At 35.6% G+C, this 26760-nt stretch overlaps 2 protein-coding genes across 29 annotated transcripts in view; one reads left to right on the top strand and one right to left on the bottom strand.

The window, feature by feature from the left end:
- Positions 1-9138, top strand: part of Tm1 (tropomyosin 1) — a 42665-nt gene extending 33527 nt beyond the window's left edge. For 11 of the 26 annotated variants that reach the window (XM_012289285.2, XM_076535222.1, XM_012289288.2 and 8 more), the window contains one exon: positions 5609-6124. In XM_012289285.2, the coding sequence (XP_012144675.1) occupies positions 5609-5694 (86 nt within the window). In that variant the 3' untranslated portion in view covers positions 5695-6124. Of the gene's footprint in view, positions 1-757; positions 2086-5074; positions 5253-5608; positions 6125-6624 lie in introns of those variants that run through there. The other 15 variants (XM_012289290.2, XM_076535224.1, XM_076535223.1 and 12 more) reach the window with 3 other exon arrangements.
- LOC100875528 (LIM and SH3 domain protein F42H10.3) overlaps positions 1385-26760 on the bottom strand; it is a 48927-nt gene continuing 23551 nt past the window's right edge. For 2 of the 3 annotated variants that reach the window (XM_003705004.3, XM_076535228.1), the window contains exons 3-6: positions 17473-17744; positions 15292-15492; positions 14184-14326; positions 1385-12986 (exon numbers count right to left, since the gene is read on the bottom strand). In XM_003705004.3, coding sequence (XP_003705052.1) covers positions 12807-12986; positions 14184-14326; positions 15292-15492; positions 17473-17744 — 796 coding nt within the window. In that variant the 3' untranslated portion in view covers positions 1385-12806. The remainder of the gene's footprint in view (positions 12987-14183; positions 14327-15291; positions 15493-17472; positions 17745-26760) is intronic. The other variant, XM_076535229.1, reaches the window with a different exon arrangement.

Below are 26760 nucleotides of genomic sequence, written 5' to 3' on the forward strand. Positions count from 1 at the left end.
ACAATTCTGAATACTCACGCTCCCAATTTTCAAGCTCCCGAATTCCCAAATTTCCAAATTTCAAACTCAACCGAATTTGCAAATTTCCCAACTTTCAAGCGTCAGAGTTTCCACAATTCCGAATACTCACGCTCCCAATTTTCAAGCTCCCGATTTCCTACATTCCCGAATTCCCAAATTTCCAAATTTCAAGCTCCCGATTTCCCACAATTCCGAGTACTCACGCTCCCAATTTTCAAGCTCCCGACTTCCTAAATTCCCGAATTTGCAAATTTCCCAACTTTCAAGCGTCAGAGTTTTCACAATTCCGAATACTCACGCTCCCGATTTTCCAAATTTCCAAATTTCAAACTCCCCAAATTCCTAAATTCCCAATTTTCAAGTCCCCCAATTTCCACGTTTCCATATTTCTAAACCCCCAAATTCGTGACCCCCCCAATTTCTGAAATTTCCAAATCCCTAATCTCCCAAATTCCAAAGTTCCCAAATCCCTAATCTCCCAACTTCTAAAATTCCCAAATTACTAATCCCCCAAATCCCTAAATTCCCAACTTCTAAAATTCCCAAATTGCTAACCCCCCAAATCCCTAATCCCCCAAAATCTCAAACTCACAGTTTTGCAAATTCTCCAACCCCCAACTCCCCGATTTAAAAATCCCTAATTTCTTAAATGACCGAACCACATCCCCAAATTTCCCCTAGGAAGCCTACCTTGCTCAGCAGTGTACATTCTCCCTCTAACCAGTAATCTTTCCAGACGACCTTGCCGCCGAGAGAGAGAAAAACAAATTGCTCCAGGAGGAGATGGAGGCCACCCTGCATGACATCCAGAACATGTAGATCGCGTCTCGTGGCGGACAGACACACGAAACGCGATATAACAAAAGCATACACCACGAAATTCTAAAGAGCATACGTTTCGGAGTATAACAACAACAACAACAGCAACAAAATACAGCAGAGAAATGTAGAGGCACACGTTCCGTGTGGAGACAGATAGATAATAAGCTGGGAGGGTGAAAAAAACGAGAAAAGAAATACACGCTGTGCGAATCGAGCGCTTTTCTTGTGTGTTGTTGTGGTGCACATCATTAACATTTAACGGACAACAACAACGGAAACAAAAAAGAAAGAAAAATCGTGCGGTCTCTTTAGGCTAGACAACTTCACATCTCCCATTGTAAACGCTCCATCAGCCAAGCGCCCAATTTCGAGCGCTTCTTTATCGCCTGTGTGCGTGTGTTTACGTGTGTTTGTTGCATGCATGTGTTCTGAACGCGTTATACTAAAAGAGAGAGAGATTAAAGCGAATATCGACGGAGGGAATAACGACGAAGAGGGTGGTAGAAAGGTAGGATCGGTGTGCGGGTTTTGTCAACACAAGTTTCTTTTCTTTTTTTTTTCTTGCTTTTTCGAGTTCTTTGATGTCTGCAAACGGTTTGTTTTTTTCTTTGTTCTTTTTTTGTAACTTTGATATTGTGAACGCTCCTTTAACGCACTCATAGCCATCTCTCTGCAAATATCCTTCAAGTTTTGTTCGAATCTTAAGGACATTTATTTGATTTAGTAACTGCAACAGTAGTGAAAATTCATACTTTTTGACGTAGTCGAATTTTTAGAAATTGTTCAACATTTTATCGCCTTGATACCTTCGTTTTCAAGATGGCTATGAGCGTGTTAATCGAACTGATTACTAACTGCGAACGAACATTGTACAATCGGTAGCTTGAAAAATAAAGACCGAAGCGTGTGTACATCGAGAAAGAATTTCGATCGATTCTGTCAAGTATTCAGTCGTACGTTCCGCTGGCGAGTATCGCGGTCTCGAGAAAAAGTCTGCATCCGGTCTAATTTAATTCTCAGCTGTGCGATGTTAAAACGGTGTCGGAACTTATATATATACATTCGCGAGTACAGATTCTCAATTCTTTAAACGAATATTTGATCGATTTGATCAAACAGGAAACTCTTTCTCGATGCAAATACGTCTATTTAGAAAAAGGAGAGGAATGCTCGTTCGCTCTTCTTCAGTAATTCCCGCGGTTCATTACTCACGAGGAAATAAAAACGTTTTCTACCCTCTTCCATGCTCGTTTGCTAACTCGTGATAATCTAACTCACTGCCAGTCAGACGAACCTCTCGAGGAAATACGCTCTTTCTTTATTAAATTCATTCTCGGCGATTTCAAAGCGTAGCTAATTAGATCAATCGTCGGGCACCTGTTGATAATCGTATATGTACTTTAGTAAGCGTTCAATAATACATAAACTTCGTTCGATAATATATTCATAGTAGACGTTATTTAACTCAGGTCGTATATACGCGTCTTTTATAAGTAGTTGCTTTCTTAAATCTTTATATGACTTTTGTAATTTAAAAGGTAGATGTCAAATCTGCAAGTTTGTACATGTACTCTTAGTGAACAAAATTTAATGTACACCCTTTTCGTGCTAGAAGATGATTCGTATATATGCGACTGCAAGTACATGTACTCTTAGTAAAAAAAATTTAATGTACACCTCTTTTGTACTAGCTGATGGGTTCGTATATATACGACTGCAAGTACATGTACTCTTAGTAAAAAAAATTTAATGTACACCTTTTTTGTACTAGCTAATGGGTTCGTATATATACGCCTGCAAATACATGTACTCTTAGTGAAAAAAAATTTAATGTACACCTCTTTTGTACTAGCTGATGGGTTCGTATATATACGACTGCAAGTACATGTACTCTCAGTAAAAAAAATTTAATGTACACCTCTTTGATACCAGCTAATAGGTTCGTATATATACGACTGCAAGTACATGTACTCTTAGTGAAAAAAATTTAATGTACACCTCTTTTGTACCAGCTGATAAGCTCGTATATATACGACTGCAAGTACATGTACTCTAAGTAAAAAAATTTAACGTACCCCTCTTTGATACCAGCTGATAAGCTCGTATATATACGACTGCAAGTGCATGTACTCTAAGTAAAAAAATTTAACGTACCCCTCTTTCGTATCAGCAGGTACATATACGACCATGTAAACAAAAAAATAAGTGTAGCAAATGTCTAAGAGTATGTGTACAATTTTTCCAAGATTCTTCCTCGAAGCGTATATATACGACTTGACCAAGAGCCTAACAGCATATTCCTCGAAGGTGAATCTGCGTGAAAACAAACGCAGCAATAGAATGTGAACGAGCGAAACACGTGTTTTGCGTTCACATCGAGGTTTACCAATCGTGCCTCCGCATATTCGTCGCTTTTGAACGAACAATCGGTAGATCAATCGCGATTGTTAGCTTCGAAGAATTTCGTTCCGATCGATCGATAACCAACGAAAAGAAAAAGAAGAAAAGGGACAAAGAGATTCGCGACGCCTTGTATTATCGTCATGATGGGTGTCGGTGATTTTTCGCGCGAAACTTCTCTCCTCTTTGTCGCTGAAATACGCGCCCCGAGGCGCGGAAAAACTGCCCTGTAGCGATTTTTCCTTGCAACGATGTCCTCCTTCGAGTGTTCGATCGATCGTCGAAGAATCTTGCTCTAATCGACATTCCATGCATGCTTGTGCAATATTTAACGACTGGACACGATCGTTGTTTCTTAAAGTTTCGAGCAGTTTACGAAATTTCGGAAAATTTTCTGACTCAAGTTAGACGAAAGACACCCGAAGAGAGACACGCGCATCCTCCGAACGGAAATTATAATTATTACGATTAATATCGAGTGATAGAGACAGAGAGAAAGATAACAAGTGTGTACGTATGCGAGAGAGAAAGAGATAGTGTGATTAATTGAGAAACGAAGAAAGCACAATAATTAGGAACCCACGTGTCCTATGCCGTTTAACGATTAATTTTTGTTATTCCCGTTTTTCCCGACGAATGCCGCGAGAGGGAAAATCTACCAGAAAAGAAGATGAAAAACACTCAGATCGCTTGAGTTTACACTTGAGAGTTTTTAGTTTATTAATTTACTTAATATTAATACGAAAAAACGAATGGAACGATAAAATAACACTAATATCATTGTAATGATAATGATTATTATTATATATATATTGCTATTATTATAAAACTGTTTATAATATATATTTTAATTTTGAAAAAAATGCGTGTACTTTGTGTGCTCTTTTTTTTAATAATTAATCCTTGATTCGTTAACAATTCCATTGTGCGCGATAACACACGCTGCCAAGTTGCGTTTGAGAGCTGTGCGTGTTGCGTGTATGTGTGCGTGTGTGTATAGTTGTTGCATGCCACACAACGTGTAACCGGAGGACAACCAATGCGGTACGTATCGAAGAAAAGTGGTGAGTAAACTTGCTCGTTTATTTTTTCTTAGCTACTTTTACGAGAACTCGTAAAGTTCTTTCGCTTCGCATGAACCCTCCTTCGTCCACATTTTTCGTTTACATAGGATCAGTCCTTGTATAAAGTTGCATGACAGACATTCCACGATTTAATTACTTTGGAACTTTTCTTGGGAAAAAGTTTCAAGGAATGTTTCGAGCTCGTGCAATTTTACTGTTAGTAAATTCTGTTTCATAAATATTTTTCATGCTCCCTGAGTTTTTTAAATCTTAGATTTAGACATTTTTATTTTAGGGGATGATAGATTAGAAATCAGATTTCTAACTAGTCGATTTATTACAAGTAATTCGAATTATATTGCAAAAGGCTATTTTTTGAGATTTGTGTAGTTTTTAAGTATTTTACAGGTATCTTTATGGAAATGGTACTTAGATACTTTATTATTTAACGAATAACGAATTGTAAATTTTACCAATTACAAGGTTTTTAGTAAAATTTCATTTCAGAAGATCAATAATTTTCAATTCTTTATTCGTCGCACCAATATCGTACACATCGCTTCATTTGAACTAAACAAAGCCTCCACATCAGTCCCCCGATCAATCTGCTTCAAACTCCGCTTCCCGTCCACGCTTCAAAGATCCTTGACAGCTTATACTCGAACAGCTAAACCAAGTTCAAAGCTTAATATCGAGTCTGCTCAAACGGCAGTAGACAATCGAAGAGAGTACGAACGTTCTTCGAATAACATTGGGAATGCTTGCAGATGATATGGTGGTTGAGAAGGAGAAGTACAAGGAGATCGGAGATGGCTTGGATCAGGCATTCATGGAACTCTACGGCGTCTAACGAGCCACTAACCAACCCCTCTAACGCTTCAACCAAAATATATTTCATACAAATACCTTTCTCACAATCTCGCTTGCTCTTAACACGCGTAATCCGTAAGTTACTTGCGAGCTTCCTAACCCACTTGGCTGCTAACGATCTCTTTAAAGAGACTCGCTTTCAAACTTTTATCTTCTCTTTTGCTTCTCTTGACTCTTTACTTTGAACACTTCTAAATTATATTTGTCAGCGAATAAATAATTTGTAAGAGAAATTTGTCATTTCTGACAAGCTAGTGAAGGGTTTAAGCAACTCTGGAGTTCAAAGTAAAGAGTCACTTAATCATTTATAAATTAAAATCATTTCATTTTTAATACAAAACGGGTTCATTTCAGTTTCCAAAATAAAGATGGGGTTAAGGGATGTAATTGATATATTTGCAACGTTTTAATCCGAACAATTTTCATTGCAGACGAGCTTGTACACGAGAAGGAAAAGTACAAATACATCTGCGACGATCTGGACCTCACCTTCACCGAGTTGATCGAGAAGAATTAATTGATAGCCAGCGATCGTGTCGTCCATCGACTGTCCAAGTAAATTGGCCGCTCGATTTCGTCGAGAAACACGGAGATGCGCGCAAGATCATCGTGGTTCAAGTCAAAACTCAGCCAATTTGCTTTTTACGTGTAATTTAAAAAATTAAAAACGTTCCGCGTTCCGATTCTGTTTTCCCTTTTCTTTTTTATTCGTCGACGAGTCCTTTCCCAAGCTTATCTTCGGTTCTTTTTTTAAATATTCCTATTCTTTTTCGTTTCGCTAATCACCTTGGTAAGTAATCGCGTCGATTTGTTTGTAAGGCGAATAAAAAATCTAAAACGATACTATCTTTTTCTATCTACTGTACGTCGACAACCGTAGAAGATTTATGTATCACTGGAACCGTTCAGATATCTATCATAAATTGCAATAAAGATTCCAAAAACTATTGAACAACTTCTTCTTTTAAACCCCTCGTTTACTATATTCTTCCTGATAGTGTAAGGTCCTATGTACACCTAGGTTTTATTCATATTTGACAGGACTCGAAATGAAGTTTTCTATTAATTATAATTATACATCACTTACAATTAATAACGTTATGATAATTTATAATAATTGTTAGACCCCTCTGTAAAACTTGTAAAAAATACACGAATGTAACGTGGAATATCTTTTAAACAATGTCTAAAATCTGCGAGTAGTTTTAATACTTCAAGTCCTGGCGTCCTGACAAATTTAATTAAAACCCAGGGCCCTAGAATTCACCAAAACTCACGATACCCTAAGTACAATACCTATGTAACCAATATTGTTAAAGTCGAATTACCCAACTCCCCCAACTAAACAGAAATAACACTCTCTCTCTTTCTAATCGAGACGGTATAAAGTAGGCATCTAACACCGTGTCCGACTAATACCTCGTTCCCTTCCTTTTTTGCGTTGCAGACGTGGTGGTAAACGAGCGCTGTAAGTACAAAGCGATCGCCGACGAGATGGATCAGACGTTCGCCGACCTGGCCGGATATTAGCAGCCAGGCTGATTCGACGACAGCGACGTACACGCGTATAAACACATATGTTATTTAAACGAGAACAAAAAAGCAAAGGACAGATCACGCTACGTTAAGAGACACTGCCAGCACGCAGACCCTTCATCGCACGACGCCCAAAAATATTGGTTTTCTCGATGAGGACGAAGAGGATGCGACGCCAGGCGTCTCCTCTGCACCTACACAGCGTCAGACGCTCGATGGATCTTTCTGATAGTCTATCATAGATCTTTCCTTCGTTTTAGTTTCATTCATTGTAGACTATTATGGCAGGATAAAAACTATTTCAAATAATTCTAAGCATGTACCATTGCGATGGTAATTGGAAACTATAGATCTTTGATGTTAATTTGTATCGGCCATGATAGAATTCCACTGTCGTAGTATTGTTAGAATATCGAATTATGTCATAGTTTTGAGCATTTGATTTTTGAACATGTGTCATAGTTTCTTTAGAACGCGATTTTTTATCGAAATGAGATTGTATAGAATTTCCTTCAGTGGAAATTCGAGGGCACTGATTTACATAAGTTTGTTTCAAATTATTAAATTGCTAAATGTTTCAATCTAAAACCTCAGTGCCCGCGAATTCACCACTGAAAGAAACTAAGGGAGAGGAATTGAAATTTATATCAGCAACGTAAGAAATAGCAGAATGTAGATTTGAATGCATTTGTAGTTTGCGCAAAATTTGTGACAAGGCTGTTTTCAGAGCCCCCCTTTTTTAGCTCTCTGTTTTGTAGATCTTTATAGACTTTTAGATTTATTACAGGTGTAAGCAGATGTTGGCCTAGGCCAACGGGTTACGCCCAGAAAGAAATATTTATTTTATTTCGAGCTTCCAACTAAAAGAATTACGACTGTTTGTTCTTTTTTACGATTTGTATATTCTACATGTGTTTTTGAAAAGTTATGATTTGACAATATTTGAGATTCTGTTCTTCCTACGATTTTCGATGAACAATTTTCTGTGAGGTTCATTATAAATAAGCTAGAATAGCTCAAATGAAGATGTCAGTCGCGACACAAATCTTTGAAACTTATAATATTCTCTCTTTAACTAGTGTAGAAACTTTTCAAGTATATACTTTTCTTATTTTTAAGTTTAAAATTTAATTAGCTTCTTTCGTATAATTTTTAAAGTCGATGCTGTATCGCTGTGTAGGCATATTCTGCGTTTCATCCCCACGTTCACAACCTTCTGCCAATTATCGTGAAATTCAGCTTGTACCGTACCTGCCATCACGTAAAAAGGCTTTCCTTTGTGCCAACGAGTCCATAATCTCAACGTACTCAAACAGACACTTGCGTAGAGATAATCCACTAAAAATTACCAGATTTGTAAAGATATATTTTCTTTTGTCAGACGTGCAAATGATAGCCAAATTGCTAGGTGTCGATAAGGAATAAAAGTCTGACGATTGTTCTACGAAATTGGGAACAGTTCGAGCGTTTATCGCGAACGAAATTAAACAAATTTTCTAGCAAAAATCTCGTAAATTCGTCGAGATATTCTTGGATATATTCCAAAGTTTAAAGGAACGAATGTTTCATTGTAAACATAGATAGTAGTCTACATTAAATTACGGTCTGCGTGAAATTTACTTTTATTAACAAGCTGTTCAATTTTCTATGATATATGTTTTTCATATTAAATTTATAGAGTCAATAATTTATCTTACAAACGATAAAATGGATTCCATTAATTTCACGCAGATTCTAATCACAATTTTCTTTGCTTTGTGTCTCATGATGTTGCAAGACTGCTACATGTTTTGATTAGAAATAGCTTTTTGTATCGAGTGTTTCGCTTTTTGATAAGAAAGATAAAGTTTGTCAAAAGAAGTACGCTTCTTAAAATGATTAGTTATGTTATGCTAGAAAATCGAGATTTCGACTGCTCTGAGATTTTCATCACAAGCAATTTGCATCAGACTCTTCTTTTGTTTTACTAAAAAAGCTTAGAACATTTTAACACCAAAATTTCTTATGTATATCTGACAATATATGAAATCTCAGCAGTTGAAAGAAAATGATAGAAAAATTGATAAGATTAAGAATGGCACGCAGTGTTTGAACATTTTCTAAAATGTTAACCACGAAAAGCTTTGTATACAGAATTGGGCATTATTAGCGTGAATTTTTCGACGATTCTCGATGTATATTTTTACGTGGATGTGGTTCAATTCTGTACGCAATTTTCGCACAGTTAAAACGGTCGTGTGTATCAACTGAATAAAGAATCGAAAAAATTCTGAAGCATTGATTGAGACAAATTTTGCCCAAGTCTGTTTGATATGGACCCAACTAAGAATGTGCACTTAACAGTCGCGATATCGGTCTTTTAAAGCGATTACCCTTTTACTGTACTTATGTCACTTTCAATAAATGTGCATTTTTTATACTTGAATTAGACGTATGTTCTCTAGTAATCGTAATTTTTGCCAGTATAAACAAATATATAGACAAATTTAAAGGACGAAGGGCAATAATTAAAGGCAACAATTTCCATAACATATTGTTTATGATCTGTTAATCATAATATAATATTATCTGTTTAAACAACGCTAACATATATTTCTGTATGTTTCACAATTGTGAGTCGTAAATTCTTATTGGCGGTTCTAATAATTACAAAAAGAGGAGAAATAATATTATTAATAATATAATAATAATAATAATAATAATGCTAACATGTTTCCAAAAATATGAATATATCTTCTCGCGGTTTTATCACGAAGTCGAACGACGACGTCGCGTGAATGCTTCACGTAACAACATTACTATTATTTGTCAGCTCTTTCGCAACAGAACTGTCCACGTATCTCAGGTAAATGCAATGTGTTTAGATATCCGAGGAACCACAGATTTTTCAACGGATCAGAATTTATATTTCTCATAGAAACAGCGGAATATAAGAAGTGGGGCTCGGTAAGATTCATAAAACATAATTCATTTGAGGCTTCTAGGTGTAAGGAAATCTCAACAGATAATTTTGGACAAGTTTTCAACTTATCAATTGCCCACATATCTTTGTAACAATTTATATGGATCACGTGGATATTTTTTTAAACAAGAGAACGTTCTTTACATGGCTTACACCTGGAAGACTCGGATACTCCACAATGGCGACACGATGCTCTCGGTTAATTTCTCCGCGATCACTATATTATCTGTACATTAATTGGACATCGAACGGGCATAAAACTATCGAGAAGATCGAGACCATCGCGAGGAAGTATTTTATATTGTATTTATAAAAGCTATCAGATCCTTTCAGCACTGTTCTATTCACAAAAACGCGTGGCGAATCGAGAAACAAGCTTTGTTCAATCGCACGGAATTCATTAATCAAAATACAATAGACTCCCGTTATATTGCCATCTTTGCGCTCGCGGCGCATCTCCGCCATTGAAAGACGCGGAAATATCAAATCCAGACAAGAAGACTATCGAAGGAAAAATCTTTTGTCTAATCAAACACGCTGCCGACTAACAATCCTCTATTCTTTACCATCGAAGGCAATATAACTAGAATCGATTGCATTCTAACATTAATCATTTGACCGCGAATCACAATACAATGATTATATACTTTACGAAGCACGCAATTAAAATATTTTTATCATCTTAAGCACGAGTTATTAATTACAAGAGTATTTCCAAATCAGCTTACAATTAAAAATAAACCCTAAATAAAAAAGAAAGAAATAATACTTTGTTACAGTAAATCGAAAGACTCGTTTCTTGTACGAATTAAAATATCAATTCTTTCATTTGCAAATATTAGCAGCACTGAAAGGATCATAGAAAGTCGAAGAAACATTTTTTTAATACACAAACGAATCTCGCGTGATAAAACTTAACAGCTATTAGGTAAATGTTGGTTAATGTCGTTAATTAGTTTTAAAGAGGGGCAATCAAGGTTCCCAACGATCCTTTTCGTTACTTTCTTTCACAACTAGGCAAGAAACTTTCTTATCAACGATATTACATTCCTTCGTCGTATTGTCATTGGCGTAATTAGGATTTTTGTCTAAGGTGTTCTGCCTGGTTGAGGGTTTTGACATTTTTTAATTTGGAATCTGAGGATTTGGGGATTTGAGAGTTTGGGGAATTAAGGGTTTGGAAATTTGAGGGTTTGGGGAATTGAGGGTTTGGAAATTTGAGAGTTTGGGGAATTGAGGATTTGGAAATTTGAGAGTTTGGGGAATTGAGGATTTGGAAATTTGAGAGTTTGGGGAATTGAGGGTTTGGAAATTTAAGAGTCTATGGAATTGAGGATTTGGAAATTTGAGAGTTCGGGGAATTAAGGGTTTGGAAATTTGAGAGTCTATGGAATTGAGGGTTTGGAAATTTGAGAGTTTGGGAATTTGAAGATTTGGAAATTTGAGAGTTTGGGGAATTAAGGGTTTTGAAATTTGAGTTTATGGAATTGAGGATTTGGAAATTTGAGAGTTTGGGAATTTGGTACTTTGAAAGTTTGGAAATTTAAGAATGTATAAATCTTCAAACTTGAGGACTTTAAAACCTTAAAAACTTGAATTTTTAAACATTGCAAACCTTCCACTATCTCAACTCCCACATCCTCCACAAGAAGGCAAATATTTTAAGAACAAAAGAACCCTTCTACCTAATTACGCCAATGCATATTATCCTAACTAGACTCGCTTTCACGGTTATTCTGCGAAATCGCTGTGTGCTCAAAACGCTGCATCGTGAAGTTGCTCGTGAATGTCGTGTACATCATTTTTCTGACTCAAAGATTGTTCTAATTAAAGATGAACACGCGTGTAAGGCACATCGTTATTTTCTCCTTTAAATCACAATTACGATACAAATAGACGTGTTGAATATTCGAGTCTAACTTTCAGGATACTGGAAGCACTGTTTTACAAATAAATACATAGGTTCTGAAGAGGCAAAAGTTTGAACAAAGACTGAAAGAATATTTCTACTTAAAGAAACTTATGATACATGTGTCTATAAAAATTCTGTCTAACATTCTTACGGATTAAAAAATCCATGCTACTAGGTGCTTATTAAAGATAAAAAGTGTTTGAAAAAGAATGTCGAACCTTCCAGTCCTTGTGTCACTTTGAACTCTATGGAATATCTTGAAGCAACGGAATGGTTTCGAATACAAAAACTATGGAATAAAAATCGTATGTTCTATTGATTCGTTCATAAAAATTGTTCAGTAAATATGTTTCTCGCGTAAGTAGAATTTGGTCCCAACATGGAATTACCCTCTAGTTGCTTAAATGCGAAACGATGCAAGGCACTCACTCGGTGTGAAACTTTAAGTTCGAATTTAATTGAATCCTTCGCTGTACCCTTTCAAAAGGAAGAATAGACGATCTGTTTATGACAAATAATCTCTGCGTTTCGATTGCCAATTCAGTTTGTCGTTTAAGGACCTTCAAGATTAACATTGAAATTAGGATGGGATTGTCTTCAAGGTTGAGAGAATTGTAGAAGAGGAAAAGAGTTTGAAGATAAACTAAAAAGCTAGACTGTAGGAAAGCAGTTAAGGATGTGATGATAACAGGAAAGCAAAGATTTAGACATAAACCTAAGCCTAATGTAAAGGAACTTCAAGTCTAGGAGAACTCTAGGAGTTCAGAATTTTAAAGGAACCCAGGAAGAGTCTAAGATGATCTCAAAGAATATTAATTACAGAATCTAGGTGTATCCACTTTCATCATAAACATAGACAAGGTGAGTGTCTCTCCTCTACCCAATTACATACAAACTTCCACTTTAAAAAGTAATATATTTCCCAGAACGAATGAAAAAAAAAATTGATCGTCCTTCAAAAGACAAAATGTCAAAATTGGCATCGAAATCGCAAACGTTCCATATCGATTGCACGAAAGGAATCGTCGGTTCTTCCTTTTCATTTTTTCTTTCCAGAGGTTAGATCGAGTGTATCGCTTCGAATGTGTCGCTGTTTTTTTGTCTGCGCCACTTTCTTCGTTCGAAGCGTTTCGATCAAAGTGGCCTGACCACCGAAGAGACAAAGTCGAGGTGAAACGAACACGACGACGGCACGCAGGCAGAGTATAAAGAAAGCATTTTAAATCTGCGCCGGCTCCACGTAGTTCGCGGGCAACATGCCGTGTCGTCCTGTACGCTGAACCAGCCCCGTCATCCAGCCTTCGTCGATGGCCGTGCAGTTCACGATCAGATCACCGTCGCAGAAGCTCACCTCGTCGAGGTCCTGGGCCTCGTAGTCGTACATCGCTCGGTACACTCTCTGCAAAAGGGAATTATCAATTTTTATTATTGTTCATTTAGGTCTACATACGCTTATATGGACGCTATTTAATATGTTTATGTGAGTGTGGGGTTAATTTATTTTTTAAAAAAGTTTTTAGTTGGGACATAACTGAGTATGAGACATAAATGTGTGTCTATATAGACACATATGTGTAACATGTTTATATGAATGTGGAGTTAATTCATTTTTTAAAAAAGTCTTTAGTTAAAACATAACTGAGTATGTAACATAATTATGTGTCCACATATACACATATGTTTTAACATGTTTATATGAATGTGGAGGTAATTCATTTTTTTAAAAAGTCTTTAGTTGAAACATAACTGAGTATGTAACATAATTATGTGTCCACATATACACATATGTTTTAACATGTTTATATGAATGTGGAGGTAATTCATTTTTTTAAAAAGTCTTTAGTTGAAACATAACTGAGTATGTAACATAACTATGTGTCCACATATACACATATGTTTTAACATGTCTATATGAATGTGGAGTTAATTCATTTTTTAAAAAAGTCTTTAGTTAAAACATAACTGAGTATGTAACATAACTATGTGTCCACATATACACATATGTTTTAACATGTTTATATGAATGTGGAGTTAATTCATTTTTTAAAAAAGTCTTTAGTTGAAACATAACTGAGTATGTAACATAACTATGTGTCCACATACACACATATGTTTTAACATACTTATATGAATGTGGAGTTAATTCATTTTTTAAAAAAGTCTTTAGTTGAAACATAGCTAAGTATGTAACATAATTATGTGTCCACATATACACACATGTTTTAACATACTTATGTAAATATGGAGTTAATTCATTTCTAAAAAAAATGTTTAGTTGTATGAAACATAACTAAGCATGAGACACTAAACAAGACTAAGTGCAGGAAATTAAATGTTTGATCAAAATGAATTTGCTCCACATTATTAATGGCTCATATGATGAAAGATGTGTGCAAGCATCATTAGACTATGACGTCTAGAATTGTCAAGTTTTCTTGTGGTTCACTTATGTAGTCACATAAACACCATACGTTTGACAAGCTTCCGTGAATGTGGGGCTAATTAATTTTGTTTTTAATTTCTGGTTCCATGAAACACAACTAAGTATGAAAGAAGACTGAATGCAGGAAATTAAATGTTTCATGAAAAAACTTACTCCAACATTGGCCGGTGGAGGAGGAGGCGGTTGATGCTGTGGAACGTGATTGTTGTTCGTGGCCGGCGTCAACGATCCATAGTACTCGTTCACGGGGTCAATATCTGCCACCGAACCAATCTTTCTGGTAGGTGGATTCGTCACTAAAATTCAAACGGTTCTTGAAAAATGATCACTAGAAAGTCACAACTTGGACACCGGTTTAACACAATATATCTGCATACAACATAAAAATGAATGGTAACAAATCGGAAGTGGTTACGAGTGAATTGGTCGGTGAGTTGGCAACAGTACAAATGCAACACGCGCTCGCACAAAACAGAAATACTTTCTGACCAGCCACCGTTAACAGCTTTCCCGATTACATACACACTTTTGCACAAAAATGAAACGTTCCGCGCGATGCGTTCGCGATAATGCGAAAATGTATCAAAACAGCTTATGATACCTTTATAATAATTGAACTCCTTGCGTATAATGTAATTAGAAGAATTCTTCTTGAAAAATGAAATGCTTAAGTTTTAAACATATTAGACTTTCCTTGAAATGATTATCATTTCTGTAACATTTTACGGTAACGCTTCAAGTAAATTTTTTTAGATTGAACCCTGAAGAGATCGAAAGATTTGAAGTCCGATACCACTGCACCACAGAGGTTATCGAATAAATTCTAATTCTTGAGTTTAAGTGGAGTCATAGCGACATGCGACTTTCTCCTGACTTTGCACTTTTTTTATAACTAGTTATCACAGACTGGGTTTATAGATACGTTTACATATGGAACTATTAATGTTTGAGATCTGCGAGGATCAAGAAACTTTAACCCCTTAATCTACAATATGGCGTCACACGCGTGATCAACTATTTTCACTACAAGGTTCAGGTTCAATTCTAATTACAATCTGTATAACCAAGGCTCACTGAATGTCTATTAATAATTTTAACTTCCTGCAGTTTTCATATTGTAACAATTAGCTATGAACGTTGCAACTATCGTAGGTCATAAACTTGATAGATAGAGTAAAAGTTTTATCAGCAGGGAGCAAGTGTAATTGGATACAAGTGTACATATTTTGGGAGTAAATGTAATTTTGTGAGGTGAACTCACCTGGTCCCTTGTCGCTCGTATAAATCACAGTTGTGGCCGCCTGCCTGGCGGAATAAGGGCTCGGCCTTGCCTCGCTAAGGGGATCGTAATCGGCGATCCTACCTGGTGTCCTTTGCACCGGCGAGTTCGCAGTTCTCGCGACCGGTGGATTCGCGTTCACCGATGTAGGCGCGAGTGTACCGTCCGTGTACTCTATGCACTCTAAATACAATACACAAAGCGATATTCTCCATGATCCGCATCTACTCGCAAGTTTCAATGATCGCTTCAACGATCGACGCTACTCGAGGATCATTTTCAAACCTGTCAAGCTTAACTAAGATCGACCAAAGAGACATTTGATACAAAATTAGATACAAAAGGCTGACATTTGATACAAAATTAGGTACAAAATGCTGACATTTGATACAAAATTAGGTACAAAAGGCTGACATTTGATACAAAATTAGATACAAAAGGCTGACAAAATTGACAAAAGTTCTACGCTAGAAGTTTGCAATGTGGATGAAAGCGAAAAGCAATTTGTGGCGATATTGTGACAGCTATTGCTACAAGATGGTTTCGAATTTGATGTGATCAGAGCTGGTTTCGAATTTGATGTGATCAGAGCTGGTTTTAAATTTGATGTGATCAGAGCTGGTTTAGAATTTGATGTGATCAGAGCTGGTTGTAAATTTGACATGATCAGAGCTGATTTTAAATTTGATGTGATCAGAGCTGGTTTCGAATTTGATGTGATCAGAGCTGGTTTCGAATTTGATGTGATCAGAGCTGGTTTTGAATTTGATGTGATCAGAGCTGATTTCAAATTTGACATGATCAGAGTTGGTTCCAGATTTGACATGATCAGGCTGGTTGAGTCGAATGTTAGGTAATTAGATACTTATAGGTGAAATGCTTGTTAGCACTAGTTAGCAGGGTTATGCAGCAGAAAGTGTATTACTGTTGTGACACAAAGTAATTGGATATTTTAGAAATGCTTTCAGAAAGGCAGTTATAATATGAAAGCTAACAATACTTTGATGCTATATAAATATTTGAACTCTGTCATTACTTATGTACTATAACTTTAATCTACATTTATAGTCTGATGCATAGACACCATTTTGCAAAGTCATATTTCAAAAAAACTTTGTGGACTTCGAATAAAATTCAAGTCGCCTCAAACTTTCTGTCTACTTGTAATATTTTTGTTCATATGATATGAACTACTTCCTACATGTATTATATAAATTGCTTCTCATATGTGTATACCAAAAATGTTTATCAAATGTCCATTAAATGTTTCATCATTAATAGTCACTCTTTAATTCATTAATAGTCGTTGATTTTTTGATATATGTATATGAGAAATGTTCATCAAATGTGCATCAAAAGTTTCATTATTAATAGTCACTCTTTAATTCATTAATAGTCGTTGATTTTTTGATATATGTATATGAGAAATGTTCATCAAATGTGCATCAAAAGTTCCATCATTAATAGTCATTGTTTAATTTATTAATAGTCACTGATTTTTTTATATATGTATATGAGAAATGTTCATCAAATGTGCATCAAAAGTTCCATCATTAATAGTCATTGTTTAATTCATTAATAGTCGTTGATTTTTATATATATGTATATGAGAAATGTTCATCAAATGTGCATCAAAAATTTCATTATTAATAGTCATTGTTTAATTCATTAATAGTCGTTGATTTTTTGATATATGTATATGAGAAATGTTCATCAAATGTGCATCAAAAGTTCCATCATTAATAGTCATTGTTTAATTCATTAATAGTCATTGATTTTTTGATATATGTATATGAGAAATGTTCATCAAATGTGCACCAAAAGTTCCATCATTAATAGTCATTGTTTAATTCATTAATAGTCGTTGATTTTTATATATATGTATACCAGAAATGTTCATCAAATGTGCATCAAAAGTTTCATTATTAATAGTCATTTATTGTTTCATTTATTAATAGTCATTCATTGTTTCATTGATTAATAGTGTTTCTGTTAGTGTCACAATTTCTGTAAAGGCAATTAAAAAATAGCAACAACGAATTAGCGTAATAGAAAATGCATTTCCATCCACCTGAAATGGCACATCGAAAAACGACAAAAAGACGCGGCACCGAAGGAACGTAAAAGGGCACGCGTGAAACGAGAGGATAACCTTTGACTTACCAATTTGTTCACCGTTCTCGCCGGTCATCGTCCTCTTCTGCTCCATGATCGCCTTCTTCTCAAGTTCGCCGTGGTACGCGACGTTCGAGATGATCTTGCTGTTCTGCTTGATTCTCAGTGTCTCCGGATCATCCGCCACCTGGGTGAACTTGCCCTTTGCCTTCTCGAACTCTGCGTGATACTTCACGTTACTTTGGATCTTCGTGTTCTCCGCGATACGTTTTAGTTCCGGTGTCTCCGCCATTGTGGTCGCCTTCGCTTTCGGTATGTGTCTGCAATTTAATCATTCGCTTTTGCAAAATTTTGGAATGATATCACTGCGAGATTAATTTTCATTTTCAAAGCTGTGGTTTTAGGACTTGCTAACTTTTGGACTGATGTCTCTACGACATTAATTTTAATTTTCAAAGCTATGGTTTTAGGATTTGCTAACTTTTGGACTGATGTCTCTACGAGATTAATTTTAATTTTCAAAGCTGTGGTTTTAGGACTTGCTAACTTTTGGACTGATGTCTCTACGACATTAATTTTAATTTTCAAAGCTGTGGTTTTAGGACTTGCTAACTTTTGGACTGATGTCTCTACGACATTAATTTTAATTTTCAAAGATGTGGTTTTAGGATTTGCTAACTTTTGGACTGATGTCTCTACGACATTAATTTTAATCTTCAAAACTGTGCTTTTGGGACTTGTAAACTAGACGTCTTTGTTTTTGCTGAATTTTAATATTGCAAAATATGACTTTCTTCTGTTGACATTGAGGAAGTTCGTAAGCTTTACTGTTTGGTTTTGTGCAATTTTTAATATTGAATTTTAAACATGATTTCTGTTTTTAACATTGAGGATATTTGTAGCTTACACTGTTTGGTTTTGTGCAATTTTTAATACTGCATCTTAAATATGATTTCTGTTTTTAACATTGAGGAGATTTTTAGCTTACACTGTTTGGTTTTGTGCAATTTTTAATATTGAATCTCAAATATGATTTCTGTTTTTAACATTGAGGAGATTTGTAGCTTATACTGTTTGGTTTTGTGCAATTTTTAATATTGAATTTTAAACATCAACGAAAGATACGTCAATTAACTGCATCATCGATTACATCAAGAATAATTCGAACAATTTAAAGTTAATTATATGTCCAATAGTCGGCGCATCGACGCGTTAAGCGAGTGAATAATTTAATAGCTGAAAGAGTAGCAGCAAGTAAATAGATAGGATCTCGCATGCCATCTAACACGCGTTGCGAACCTTCGAGTAAATTCTTCATCGACCATTTCCTCCGCCAAGGAAATATGGAAATTGTGGTGAATAAAAGTTTGTAGGGAACCGACAAGCGGTCGATGACGCCGTCGCTTATCACGGACATCCTTTGCGAGCCACATTGATAATGACATCAGAGAAGAGAACAATACGTAAACCGTGAATAATTAAGAATGTGAACTTTTAAATAAATTTGACTCATCGTTGAGTCGGTGAATCATTAAGTTCAGATGAAAAATTATGATTCCAAAGACTAACGCTATGCTGGCATTACTAAAGGCTGATGATAAGTAAAGAACTCTTTTACACAAGAAATATTTTTTAGTAAAAAAGAAGCAGTTTGGGGAAACATTAAAAAAATTCAAAATGGTAGAATTTATTGGAAGTGAATATAACATGTGTCTTGTACGATGCTTTTGTAGATGACGGTAGTTTTAGTTATTAAAAATTGTGTAATTCGAAATGAGACTCATTATGAGAATCATTCTAACATATTTGCAGATGATACCTCTAGTTAATAATAATTGTATAATTCAGAATGAGATCCATTATGAAATTCACTGAAGTTTTTCATTTCTACATTGCACAGAGAATTACACAACCATATTACACAGATCGGTGAATTCAGATGCAGAAAGAAAGTCTGCGGGAATAATGAAGATACAGGGTGCTCCAAAAAGATTGTGCAACATGGAATAAGAATAAAAAGCAATGACAATAATTTAGATATCGAAGGAATGTTCATTAAATTGAAGACCTTATCGCAAAAGCATCAGAAAATGGAAAAATGCTGTATCACTTGAATTTTTATCTCGGTAACTTCACGATAACGATACTTGGCGCACGTGGTCTTAACAATAAACGTATGTGTACTGAATTTGAGATGTAAAATAAATAAACAAACGACGAAACGTAAATTAATTCTTTATCTTGAAGCTATCAGAAGCTTGAAGACGTCAGAAGAATCACAAATTGTGTAATTTATAATAAAGATCTTGTGGAACAGTCATTTGACCAGTTTTAGAGTTAACTATATCCTTATTCCTGGATTAGACTCCTGTTTCGTATAACATTTGTATCTGAACCCATCAGCCATCGGATTAGTCCTCGGATCGATTGCTCTTCGACTTTCCATTTCGATCCGACTGCTTCGAACAATATTGCATCAAAAGCGATTTCCTCGTTGCTCGCGAGTCAGATACGAATGCTCGGATTCCTCGTCACGCCGTCTGAACTTTCGAACAAATTTTTCTCACCGCTACAGCTGATCCAGAAAGCGTAATTAGCTCCGTATTGTTGGAAACGTGATTTTTCCTCCTTTTTTTTCTGAGCGTATGTGCATTGATTACGCGTTTATCGCGTCGTCTCGCTTCCATTTCCTCCGTTAATTAATATGCCGCACCTCCGACAACGACCTTATAATTCCATTCCTGCTCGATCCGCTAACGCACGTTTTGCCATTGTGCAACCATAAAATAGCTTCTATTTCCTCGTTGCAGGGAAGAGTTTCATGACTTATCACGAGAATCAATTTCGGTTAATTTTGGAGTTTTTACGTTGCGTAAAAATGAACAAAATATTTTTTACCTGAATTTGATTATTAAAAAATGAAAAAGGTAGATGAAATTATATAAATGTATATATGTATGATTTTTAAGGAGGAATCTTGCAAATTTAAATATTTTTAATAGGACTGGATTTGATTATTAAAAAATGAAAAAGGTAGATGAAATTATATAAATATATATATGTATAATTTTCAAAGATGAATGATATAAATTTAAATATTTTTAACAGGACTGGATTTGATTATTACAAAATGAAAAAGGTAAATAAAATTATAAAAATATATATATGTATAATTTTCAAAGATGAATGATGTAAATTTAAATATTTCTAAATGCTCAAAGTTAAAACTTTACAATTTATATATTTTTAAGGGGCTAACGAAACATTTACTTTAATATACATGAAAGTTTGTAAAATTGTTTGAATTGTTGTTACTGAATTTTTGTCTAAGGAGGCCTCAGAATTTTTTGACTGAATCTCGAATTTTAATCCAAATCTTAGAATCTTATTACAATAAGTAAAAAGTATGAGATAATATACTCATAATAATTGTCTAAAGCATGTAAAATATGCAGAATGTATTAAGAGAAAACATTGAATCACCTGAAGCGAGATAAAAACATATTTGCATAAAAATTCGAAGTCTGGTTATGATAATGACATAAAATGCATCATAGAATGTATAAACAGTATTATTTTTAGATTACACACGCAATGGCAAAGAGAGATAAGGTCAAGTTATCTCAGAACATTGTAACATTTTTAAGACGACCTTTTTAAGAGTGCACAAGAAATACGATATAAATTTCTTCACTGAAAATCCGCGGCAATAAATTAGATAATAGTTTATCTTAATTTGCACAATGAATAACAGAAATGTGATAAATTGTCCGATGTAAAAATTGAGAATATGTGTATTACGTCAACGATCACGAATGCGTTGAGAGGAACGCCTAAAAATGGTAATGAGATTATTGAAAAATTTCCGAAATGGAAATATTCAACTTGACCTATTTGCAACGATTTACGTAAGGGAGATAAGGATCTAATAGACCTCGACTCGACTGAAGGCTCCATCGCGGTGGATTTATAGATCCTGAGTCACGGATTGCTCGAAGATAGCATCGTAGCTACACGGTTAGATTGCAACCATTTCTTCGGAATAAAACAAACTGTAATACTCGTTGAAAAAATTCTAGCTACTATTTTATTGTATCAATTTCTTGGAGATGGTAGTCTTAAACAATTTTATAGAATTACGTAAAGTGCATACTGATAAATGACACCTATGGTATTCACATGTGTCACATATGTTCACATATGTCATATATGTTCATATATGTCACATATGTTCATATATGTGACTAGCTACCTAGCTACCATTTTATTCTATTAATTTCTCGAAGATAGTACTCTTAAACACTTTTATAGAATTACGTGAAGTGCACGCTGGTTGACACCTATGGTATTCACATGTGTCACATATGTTCACATATGTGACTAGCTACCTAGCTACCATTTTATTCTATTAATTTCTTGAAGATAGTACTCTTAAACACTTTTATAGAATTACTTGAAGTGCACACTAACAAATGACACTTATGGTATTCATATGTGTCACACATGTTCACATATGTGAATTGTGGAGTATGTGTTTTTTTACAAAAAAAAATAGTGGACAATATTTACGTCTACTTTAATGATAAAGGGGTCTCATAGACATTTGCTGAATTTTAATTAGCTTGGAAACTAAGCTACATTCCTGTAGAATTTAATTTCAAGCAGTAAGGACTTTGGGTGTCAAATACCCAGGTTGCACTTTAAGAATTCATCCTACTGTAACTAATTATATCAAATCTGAACTGCCGTATAATTATAATAGAATTGTATCATTGTACTATATTTGTCATATTATCCAGTTGATGTTCAAAATTTACCACAATTTCAGAATTGCAACTCACTCGCAAATTATCACAAGTCAGCAACACCACGATTCGATAAATCACGCGTTCGCTATCGCATCTCGTAAACAGTCCTCAAAGAAGCATTCGTTGACAAGTACTAGATAAGTTCTATCGGAAAGATAACTACGCGCAATATTTTCACTAAGGCAAAAAAGCTGTATCATAATAAAAATACGAAAGATGTCTAATGTTCGAGTCGTTAATTTTGCCTGTTTCACAAGAAAATTGATTATAATTACGCAGGATGATAAATCGATCGTAAGTTACGCTTCGATCGCGGCTCATTGAATTTTCCTACTGGCCGTGTCTATTTGATAAGTATCGTATGCAAAACCGCATAAGAATGCGACGAGGGTTCAAGTGTATCTGCGACACCGTTCGACCGGCAACTCGACGATTAGTCATTGCATTAGCACGCGTGAATAAATTATATTCGATCGTTTTATGAATCACTCGTTCACTGTCTATTTGCCTCATTTTCTGGGATCGAAAAAAAGGATCACTTGGAAGGAAATTTGGATCATTCAAGTGGAGATTTCTCTACATTTTGGAATTCTGGGATTGTGGGATCAAACTTGGGATCAGTAAGATTGTTCTGCATTCGTTTTAAATTTTCTGAACTTTCTTAGAGTTTGGCTATGTGGAGCAATAGGGTTACTCTAGATTCTATCTACAATTTTCTTAATATTCCTATAAAACTCATTCGAAAGCTTCGAGTCCTCTGGGATCTCTAGGGTTCCTCTAGGTCCTGTTTAGGATCACCCTCTGTCCAGCTCCACCAGAGTTCCATACAATTCCCTATTTAAGTTTCCTCAAATTCTCCCAAATCTATGTAGAATATTTTTAGCATCCACAGTGCTAAACTCCAGAACTCCGGTGCAACTCTAAGATTGTCCTAGATCTCTCTTAGAGTCCCACAACTCTCCTATGATTACCCTACAATTGCACCCAAGTTGAACCATTTGAACCAGTGCAACTCCAAGATTGTCCCAGATCTCCCTTAGAGTCCCACAACTCTCCTATGATTACCCCACAATTGCACCCAAGTCACTTAAACCAAGTCAAACCATTTGTCACTCAACAATTCAAAGAAGCTTTGAAGGTCTCCAACAAAATTTATATCCCACCGCAATCTGATTACAGTTCCTGTTGCAATACCGTAAATAGCCAATTTTCAGCGACGTATACCAGACCGTAAGTAAAGGGTTAGAGGTGCGAAGGCGAGGCGCACTCGTGCCAGCAGCGTAATCGAGATTTGTGTCACGAGTTCGTTTTCCATGTACGGCACCCATAACGTTGTCTACCCTGGTAATTGTGCCAGCCGGCTTACGTAACGCGTCGTTACGCGTTGTATACGAATACCATAGGTGTAACTTCGGGCCTTTTGTCGGCCCGATTCACATTGTCAGCTATTCGTTTGACAACGCGCCAGTCATTACTAGAGTATTTCCTGGCCCTGCAACTCTAGTCGCATTTGCATAAAATTCCCCGTTGGGATGCAACTCGATGACGCGAACATTGCGACATCCGTGACATTTCAGCAACACGCCTGGCGTGGCCCTTGTTTTCTCCTCATGCGCTCCTCCGTTCTTTTTTTATCCTTTCTTTCACTTTTTTATGGATTATGTTTGAGATGTTATTGCGATTCCAGTCACAGAGGGATTACAAATTCCTCTTTTTGCATTGGTTAGAGTTTAAAGGATTCTGTGCATCAGAATTCACCTTGTAGGCTCAGGTGTAACTTAGGCTACCTCTGCAGTTTTTGTTTTATCAACTTGATATGTATTTTCAACATTACAACTTGTAACATTAGATTCATACAATTTCTTATAACTTATTAACTATATTCTTATAACTTATTAGGCTATAAATTACTTTTATAGCTTTAGTAAGATTCCTTCAATTTTATGTCGATGGTTGCGGGTAAAATTATGTGCAGACACTTTGCTCAGATCTTGCAATACATGTTGATCTTGAAAAATTTGTTTCTTCCATCTTATTTGTCCTCTCGCACTATGAACCTAGGATCAGTCAGGTCAGGTGCATCAGTCAAAAGTGACTAATCACAGCCACAATATTGAAACAGACCAAACAGTTGAAATGTTATGTCAATGTATTATGTAATCACTGACTATGCAAATTATTAGACTGCAAATCAGATTGTATTAAAAGTTCGAGTAAAATTAATCACAGCTGAAGTACAAGTGCCATACAACTGAAGTCAAGTCACATAAGGGGTTAAAGAGATATATAATGTATCCACACGTGAAAATAATTTCAAAGAATTTTTTGGTACAGAACCACATCAAGTTTCACCGATATTAATTAAGAAGCCTTTCTCCCATAATTCCCGTGGAATTTCTCCCGCCTGAAGGAACATACGCAGCGTTAATTACGCTAATCAACGCAACTCTGCGGCAACAACTTCCTAGTGTCGCGTTACATATTCCACGGGCAATTAGTCGTTGGTAATCAGATTCCATTTCGAAAGGTCTCGAATTAACACGTTTCGCGTGAACCGCGTTTCGATGTCTCGAGTCATCAAGACGAGATAAAAAGCGAGAATCTTGTTTCGGCCTTCGTTGGAATTCGAGTAATGCGGTCGAAGTAAGGTTTCGTTCGACGCTGTAGGACGAGGCGGCTACTTTCGAAGCCCATCCGCGACTCGACCGCGGTTACGGAATCCAATAAGACTAGTCTCGGAAAATTTCAGCGTCGTTGGAAAAAAAGAATGCTTGTGGTTCGAGAGGTGGAAAACGTGGGGATGTCTTTATGCGGTTGCACTTCGAGGAACTTTAGACTTTAAAGGAACTTGAGGAGCTTGAGGAACTTGGCTTCACTGGAGGAACTTGAAAGGAAATTTTCTTGAAGGTAATTTAGTTGATTTGAAGATCAATATTTTAAGTATTTCATATTTAAGCTTAGGAGACAAACTGATTGTCAAACAGACTGTTGAAAGTAGGATAATATATTTATGTACTGAGAAACTCTCTAAATGCATTCTAAGTTCTTATAATCGTATAATGCATAATTTGATCCTGGAAATGAGGTAGAAATAAACATAGCTGAACATACTAATTCTTAAATTACAGATTCTAAAGGAAACTCAAATTTTTAATTTAATTTTAAGATTTTAATTCAACAAGTCTCTTTTAAGATTTTAATTCAACCTCAAATTTTCAGAAGCTTGTAAACCCATCGTTTGACCAGTCCGGTAATTTTAGTATCAAAAGTTCAGCTTCAACGAAAAGACTATAATTAATAGTTACAGCGACGTATAATTATAAATGAAGATAGTTAAAAAACATATAATGATAATTTTAGTTAGTGGTAGAACTAACTAGTGGTCCCAGTTTTCTTGCAATTTTAAAACCTAACAGAAAATGTAATAAAAGTCGGATGTGCCCGACATGTCCGATATTTTAAGCAGTGTTTATCCATGAAGAACGCGTAAAAGGGTGACACGGGGTTGTAAACTGACTTGTAAAAGCAGGGTGGAGTTGAATGCATTGTGGGACAAGGTCGGTTCACCATAGCCGTCGGGTCACGCTACGCTGGCCACCCCTTTTGCCACTAGCTGTTAAATTGCTTCAAGTTAAAACTGTGCGAGCGACAGACGGCCACACTTCCGGTCCTTTTCTTCGTCGGCGCCCGCCGCGGTTCTCACATCGCTCATTCTGCGCTCTCGGGAATTGCCTTCGATTTGCTTGAAAAATTCCATGTCACTTTTGCTATCGATATTGTTATTCAATTAGAAAATTTAAATTTTGATCATTTGTAGCATTGTTGAAACAATTTTTTTTCATTTTTGTATTTGGATTTATGTTATAATACTGATATTATTGTCACGTTATAATACTGACATGTTATGTTGATATGTGTATTTTGAAATTTCTACATTTATAATTTACAAGAGATGAATTCTTCAATTCGTGTGTAATAACAAAATGCAACTATGAATCAGGTATCTACGAAGGACACCTTTATCTAAAAGACAGAAAGCTTAATCTTATCTCTTCCTGCCTTAATAGCAATGTTAATGCATCTGCAAATTTGTACTTTGAATATCTTCTGTTTAAGAGGCAGATATTTGTAACGATATGCGATCAACACAGAATGCGTCACGAGATTAATATCTCTTCAATAATTGTAAAAAAACAGAAAAAAAATTGTAATATTGTAATAATATTAGCAACTACTTGTGTGAACTGTGTGACTGAAAATGTAAATTGCAAATTGGATCTATTGACACAGACGCTCCTGTAAAATTAATCAAATGAAACTAATCATTCTCGTTAATTTTACAAAGTTTGAAATATAATTTTAAACGCCGCATAATTTTTCCACCTGATTCTTTTCCAACATACACAACTAACTTACTCTGTAAATGCAAGTGACGATTCGATATTTGATGCTAATTTAACCAAAATCCGCGCAAAATACACAACGAGACGCGTAAACGTGTAACAATTACCGTTTTACGGTTCTCGAG

The sequence above is a fragment of the Megachile rotundata genome, chromosome 9 (assembly GCF_050947335.1).
Source record: "Megachile rotundata isolate GNS110a chromosome 9, iyMegRotu1, whole genome shotgun sequence".
Classification (NCBI taxonomy): domain Eukaryota; kingdom Metazoa; phylum Arthropoda; class Insecta; order Hymenoptera; family Megachilidae; genus Megachile; species Megachile rotundata.